Source organism: Labrus mixtus, chromosome 16, assembly GCF_963584025.1.
Source record: "Labrus mixtus chromosome 16, fLabMix1.1, whole genome shotgun sequence".
NCBI classification, from domain to species: domain Eukaryota; kingdom Metazoa; phylum Chordata; class Actinopteri; order Labriformes; family Labridae; genus Labrus; species Labrus mixtus.
In genome coordinates, this window is record NC_083627.1 from 18,760,126 (window position 1) to 18,767,271 (window position 7,146).

A 7,146-nucleotide genomic window follows, 5' to 3' on the forward strand; every position below is an offset into this window, starting at 1 on the left:
TAATAATATTATTTACACAGACCCTAATCCACCATGAGCAACCTGGTAAAGGTGACAAGGAAAACGTCCTTATAAAAGGAAGAAACCTCGAGCAGAAATATCATTGGTGGAAAGTGATTTGTGACAACCATCTGGGCCAAGAAAGTGGGAAGGAAACAGACATGAAGTAGTCCTCTTGAAGTGGACATTTAGAGGCATATAAGCATAGATAACTAGCGAAGTCCAAACTAGGATCTCCAATTTAGTAATGCTACAATCTAGTCCTACACTTCCTGAATACATCTCAGGACCTATTTTAGTAGAGAAAAAATGCCTTCTATTTGTTTGTTTGTTTATTTAACATGAACACACAGTAACATTGGTGCTGTAACATTTAACCATGCACAGGTTCCAGATGCACTGCTCTTAGTGTTTATAGCAAAATGCTAATTTGCAACACCTGTCCTATTTGCTTGCCGTTTCATTTCTACAGGTATTCTGAACAGATGGATGCTTTAAAGTGTTTTGATTTTGCTCAAGAATACTCTATTATGCAGGGAGATACTTAAATACTTAGATGGGCATCTCAGATGGAGAGAATTTCCATCTACACAAACCTGAATTCTTCAAATAATGGTGTAATTGTTCTTTCATGATTATCTACTCGTTTCTTCTAAGAATTGAAGACTGTTGTCATAGGCTCTCCAGTTTGCATCATGACCTTTATCCACTCTATCTTATCTGTCAAAGCTCCTGGGTGTAGCTGCTGTAGCACCTGCAGGAGACCCCCATGCTGACCTGTGGCTTCACAGGACATCTGGGAATATCGTGCATGCCTCCCACTGCTCCACATTCACCGCTTTAAAACAGACCACCAGCTAATTATGGCTATCCCAGATCCCCCAGCTCAAGAAATCACTACAAAATAAGCCTCGGGTATGAGATGTTTTCTTTTGCCCCCCCCCTCGTCCGTGGTTTAGTTAACTGGGGATTCAGCAACAACCAATGAAAATAAACTTTCCAGAGTGAGCCCAAAGTACTGACACTATGGGAAATGAGTGTGTTCAAAGACATTTGGGGTATTTTACGTGTTATTCTTTCTGTTGGAGCCTAATTTTAAGTATATAAAGAATATGCAGACAACTACAAGGTTAGAATGATACTTTCATTTTTAATTCAAAATATTACCAAATATTTACAACACTCAAAATGTGCAGACTGCAGATCTATTCAGCATTCCGAGATATTCCAAAATAAATACGCTTTATTGGAAAGGGAAGGGAAATGGAATTTAGAGCCTGTGTAGAAAAATAAATAGAAAATATTTCATTTGCTGTGAGACATTGTCACAGGGAATGTGGAAGGAGGTGATTGTCTTGTGTTTCCAAACAGAGCAGTTCCTCAGAGCTCATCTTTGTTTTTACAACATTCATAGTCGCAGTGGTCTTTCTTCCTTCATATCGGTCCTCTCTGTCCTAAGTGCTCCTTAGCAAACATTTCAGTCCATGCAGAGGGAAGTGGAAGAACAGCCTGCTCTCCTCCCAGGCCTAAAACACAGCAGCACAACCTCATCTGGGATTGTCCTGTTTCAGTCTGAAGGATCGGCCGGATCCACTGGTTATTTGGTCAGAATAATCTGTAAAAGAAAAAAAAAACAATAAAAATCAATACATGGACATGAAATTATAGTAGGGATCAAGGCGTGTCAAATGTGTTCAATTGTTTTGTTATCTACAGCTCTTTCATAAAATAGTCGTTGAGTGAAATACTATGAGAAAAATAAAAATAATCTGAAAAATTGTAACTCTATGGCTTTCATTTGACTTCTAGGTTGCAGTGTGTAATACTGAGCATGGATTCTTTTTGGCAGAGCTGGCCTCCCTACAGGATGAAGAGTGAAAAGCCTACCGTGCTGTTCCATCCACAGCAGCCTGCTAGTGGGTCGTGGTAGACAAGGACCACGCGCCCCCCATCCTCCAGACGGAAAACGCATAGCTCAGCCGCTCGTGCGCCACGTAGCTGCAGCTGGTCCCTCGCGCGTCCAGCTCGTCGCTCTGCAGAACTTGGCACAAAAAGTCGATATACCGGGACGCGAGCTTCAGCGTCTGGATCTTGCTGAGTTTGTCGGACGGCAGAGTGGGAATGATCTTACGTAACGACGTGAAAGCCTCGTTGAGGGACTGCGTCCGTTGCCGCTCGCGGATGTTGGCCATCACGCGCTGTGTGTGCAGGTCGTCGAAGGAGGGAATGGGGCTGCTGCTGCCTTCACTGCCGCCGCTACCCGCGCTGCCGTCTCCTGCCTCGCAGCTCTTTCTGCATTTCTTCTTTCCTGGACTCGGGCTCTCCGTGTCGTCCTCCTCGTCCTCGTCGTCCGGACTCCTCCGCGTCGCCCTCCGCTTCCTTGCGCCTCTCCTCGGCAGCTGACAGTCTGTCTCTTCCTCACTGTTCCCTGCACTGTCCATTTGAAAAGGATCCTCTTCCCGCATCGTATCTTTCAAAACTTTTCTGTAATCTCTGGGGCCCTTACAACTTCTGAACTTTATCCACTGAACTGGTTACAGCGTCAACAAACACGACAGGTAATAGAAACCCTGGACAGAGGTGTCTCTCCACAGAGATGGAGAGGTGTCTGCCAGACTAGGAGGGCCAGGGCTCTTATAATGGGGAGCGCGCAGGAGGATTTTGGGGAGCGCTGTGATTGGGTGAGGAGGGGTGTAACATTATACTGCAGAAGGAGACGGAGAGTTCAAGTTATTATAGGATTGGTGGTTAAGACATGCAGGCTCCTTTACACGGGAATATGAGAGGAGGTGTGGCAGGGGCGTTGTGTTTTTTAAATAAGGGTATGGATTTTGGCACAACAGAAAGGGGGACGAATTTGTATTTAAATGATGTTCACATGGTGTTCCATTTATTAACCCAAAAGCATATTTTGACCAGCTTAGAAGTTTTTGTCTCGGTTTAAAGTGCAATGTGACAAAAATCAAAATATGTAGCCTAATTTTTCCAAATACTTTCTAAAATTGCTTCTTGTAGCCTACATAACATCGACCTTCTTTTTCGTCGTATCGCAAACAAATGAAAAACATTACTAACAGAAATAAATCAGCTTGTATCTGTTGGCCTAAAAGTCTCTCTGCACAGGTCTAGACACTGCCTGAGAAGGGAGCAGCGGTGGCGGTGAAAAATATCAGACCTACTGAAACACAGGAGGCTGTCACAGCAGGAGGCCTCTGCTCGTAAGCAGACCAAGGTGTTTATTTTCCCGTCAGCGGCCCCGCGTTGAGGTATGCGCTTAAATGAGGTCTGACTCCCGCAGGGATCTCGACACCGCGGCTCAGGTTTAAAAGACGGCCCGTTCCAGGGAGCTCTCAGGGCGGATCCGTCCTCACAGCGGGGTCGCTAAAGGCGGGGGGACGGCTGGAGAGAAATGTAAACAGTGGATGTGATAAAGATGGACAGGGGAAAAGAGAGAGAGAGAGTATCTAACACGCACACATGACCACCCAGCATGTGGGTCCTTCCACGGTATAATATCAAAATCCAGCAGAGAAACCTCGACATGTGGCTGAAACTGGATCTGACATCTTTTGGAGGTGATCTGTGGTGTGAATGTGTCCTCGGGGAGGCCTCACCTTTGATGGGGAGGATGACACGCGAGGATGGCCACAGCAGGCTCTGTCTGGTCCGGTTTTATGAGAGGAACAGCGACAAGCATCTTTTTTAAAAAACATTTTTTATATCTCTGTCTCACAACCAGGATCTGACACTCAATTAACCCTTGACTTAATCAATAGATTCACACCTCGGTGCCAAAGATAACATAGTATCATGCAGTGAGCCTGGAATTTACGATTTAAATACGCTGATTCTTTATGCATTTGAATGTGACTGTGATACGATGATAAGGCTTTAAATGGGAAAAATTCATCTATTTAGTTGTTGTTCTTTTCCTTCGTTCTTCTCACCCACACCTGCCCGGCCTGCACGAGGCCAGGTAAGGCACGCGGCTGTGTCGCTCTCCAGGGTACTGAAAGAACACACCTGGTCATCCGGCCTTGCGTCAACCACTTCAGAAAATGCTGCTGTTCGTTAACTTTTATTGAAAGGTAGGTTATTAACAGACGCAACCTTTTAAAACAGATAATTTAAAAAAAGGTGTCAATGAAAAACTGTGTTTGTCTATCTACTGCATGATATGTGGCCTATGTGTGCTTTGACCTAAGTATATTTCTTTACATTAATGTAATTTTGCTTACAATTTGGATGCAATTGGGATTTTAAAATCAGTTAAATATACTATTATATAATAATATAATTTGTTTTTAAAGCGTCAATAGGTATTGGGGGGGGGGGGGGGGGGTCTATATAGGGAATTTTATTATTAATACAATGCAGTCCGTGCTATACATTTAAGGAACGGGGGATTGAAAGGTAAAATACGATTTTAATAGTTTAATATATGTATTTCTGCAAAGCCTCATGTCTAGTTCTAAGATTTCCCAGTTTGGAATACAGAAAGTTAATTAGTTTATCCGTCCAGTGCCATTGTCTTCACGTATATCAGTATCCAACTCTAACTGTTCCAGTCTCAATGGAATAAAATTCACATTGGATTATTTTGGATGTTTTGCTCCAGCAGGTCCGTCATGAATGAGATGTAGATGATAGCCAGGCGGAGCGTGTCGATCCGGGACAGTCTCTTTTCGTAGGCGAACGTGGGCACTTTTGTCCTCAGCTCGTCAAACGCCTCATTCAGGCTGAACATCCTCTTCCTTTCCCGCACGTTGGCCGCTTGCCGCTGCACCACGGTGATAAGCCTCCTCCGCTTGGACTTGCTGAGATGCCCGTGCGCCCCGCGGCTGTAGCACCTCGGGGAGTTCACCACAAGATGCTCAGTGGTTTGCACGCCGGTGTCCATGTCCCGGCCCCAGGGTGAGGCGTCCAGGTGCGCCTGTTTGCTGGGACTAGATAGGTCATCATCCACCTGCTGTTTTGGTCCCATGTTGTATTTCTGCGGAAAATCCATCAAATTCAAGTCATCGGCAAAATGAGCTATCGTAGAGTCCATTTAGCGGCATTGCATCCCCACATGCATGCCCAAAAAGTAGTGTGATGGAGAAATTGTCACTTGTATTAGTATCCTATTCCAACAGGAGCAAAATCAAAACTGACAGAAAAGGCAGAAATCTTTCAGAGACTGAACAAGGAAATCATCTCAACAAGTAAATCCCAAACTTTTCCGAATCCGGTCTGCGCGCTACAGGATGAGATCCTATTTGGCTCAAGTCCAAGGGCCTATCCTGCTGTTTTAATATGCCTCCTCACAGCGCGAAATCTTTTAAGTGATGTCCACTCGAGTCCGGCTCCACAACGAGTGCATTTCTGACTCTCCTTTGCCGGTGCGTGGGTTTAATCCGAGCAGAGAGGCTAGAAGGCCGAAAGAAACTGGAGGGCCCCGTCGATTGAAGCGCACTCCTCCTGGAGGCCCTTAATGAGCTTCTGAAGAACAGAGCCTCTTGACGGAGGGTCACGCAGTCATGTTTGCGCTGTCCCTTCTGCTTCAGAGGCTAAATAATGACACTTTTATCACTTAAACAGGCCAGGGGAAGACCAAATAGAACATTCCATAACAGTCGCTACACACCACACGCTTTTCTGTTGCAAATGTAAGCAAATAACTGTCCGTTCCCATGGCACGACTAAGTCCTCAGCGCAGGGGTTGCTGGGAGAGACACTGCTATCACTGCTGCACTTCTTGACTCTGGAGAGATAGGACATCCACAAATCTGCTTTATAACATCACATTTTGTGTTTAATTGTCAATGATGATGACGATGACCTCTCAGTGGTAAGAGAGAGAAATTGTTCAAATATTTTGAGCCACAGTTGACTCGCCAAAGAGAATTTCCTTCTTGTTGTAAATTTCTAAGATTTAGCATTTGCTTTATCCTGGCAGTTTCACTTAGAACACAAATATTTATTATCCTTATATGTGGATACGGAGCAAAAAAGGTTTGCATTTTTTTTTAAAAAATACCCCAGAGAGAGAAACTGCTGTCATTATAGGCGATAATAAATAGTTTCAGTTTCTTGTAGTAAAATAACTAACTCAAGGGCAACTCAACTATCATGGTGTAACTGTATTCTGCTGATGGTTTTAAAAGCCCACAAGTAATGACAAATTGTTTCAGGGGCATGACAATTAAAGCTAAGTTATTAGAACAGGGCCAAATGATAATATCAATGGTGTTGAAATAGTATACATTCAGAGGTTTCAGCAGAAGTTTCAATTAATTCATGCAGAGACACATTGAATGTGCACTGTCTGTTTGTTTAAATGGTCTTCTGGTTTCTGCTTTGGTTCCATTTAATGAAGCTTACCTGCTTTAATGAGATTAATATCAAATTTAATTTTAACCCCAAGTACTGAGCATTTAGAGTTTGAAACCTGAATACATAGTTCTCGACGTACAAAAGTGTACAAAAGACGCTGAAAGTGTTTATTAAAGTTTTTGTGAGGAGTTTTTAGCTGGTTATGAAACAAATTAAATTATTACTGATGTCTATATATGATCCACAAAAGCAGAAGAGAGCATTGGGGAGAAGTTTTATATTTCTGAATTCTTTTCTTTTTCTTTTTACCTGTAAACGCTGCCACCGGGTAGATCAACAGCACGCTGCCAAAAAAAACAAAACGTTTGAATGGCAAACGTTCACAGAAAGTGAAATGTTAAAGTCAAAGACAGCAAGATGAGATTTTTTCAGCAGAAAATACTAATTGCGCATATTCGTGACAACATCGACAAAAGGATTAAAAGTACCACTTTGACCAAAGAGGGCGCCAAAATCAACAAAAACACAAATCCCTCACAGGAGCTTTAATGGCTAAAATTATAACAGATAACTAGTTTTAAAGGGTGCCATATGTAAGATGTGAACTGCTTTAATACTCATCATTCTGGCTTAACAAATTCTTAATACAATGTAAGCATTTTTCCAGTTCATTATTAAATCAACTGTGTTTTAAGTTTTTATTTACTCTTTGCACCCATAGTCAAGGCTGCTTCATTGCGTAGTCCACCCAAATGTATGAAAACACAGGCACATTTGTTTGCAGCAATTTTTTAGTGCGTCATTAATCTTTGATTAAGTATTTATATTATT

General features: G+C 42.9%; 2 protein-coding genes across 2 annotated transcripts; both read right to left on the reverse strand.

The window, feature by feature from the left end:
* Positions 1-1,130: 1,130 nt before the first annotated feature.
* On the reverse strand, positions 1,131-3,021 carry twist1a (twist family bHLH transcription factor 1a). Its single transcript, XM_061060255.1, has 2 exons — positions 1,888-3,021; positions 1,131-1,615 (listed from the first exon to the last, which is right to left on the reverse strand). Exon 1 carries the CDS (start codon positions 2,463-2,465, stop codon positions 1,914-1,916), a length of 552 nt encoding a protein of 183 aa, XP_060916238.1. The 5' UTR covers positions 2,466-3,021; the 3' UTR covers positions 1,131-1,615; positions 1,888-1,913.
* A 1,321-nt stretch (positions 3,022-4,342) lies between these two features.
* Positions 4,343-5,988, reverse strand: LOC132991642 (protein Fer3). Its single transcript, XM_061060456.1, has one exon. The coding sequence runs from the start codon at positions 5,048-5,050 to the stop codon at positions 4,586-4,588; it is 465 nt and encodes a 154-aa protein (XP_060916439.1). The 5' UTR covers positions 5,051-5,988; the 3' UTR covers positions 4,343-4,585.
* Positions 5,989-7,146: the final 1,158 nt, after the last annotated feature.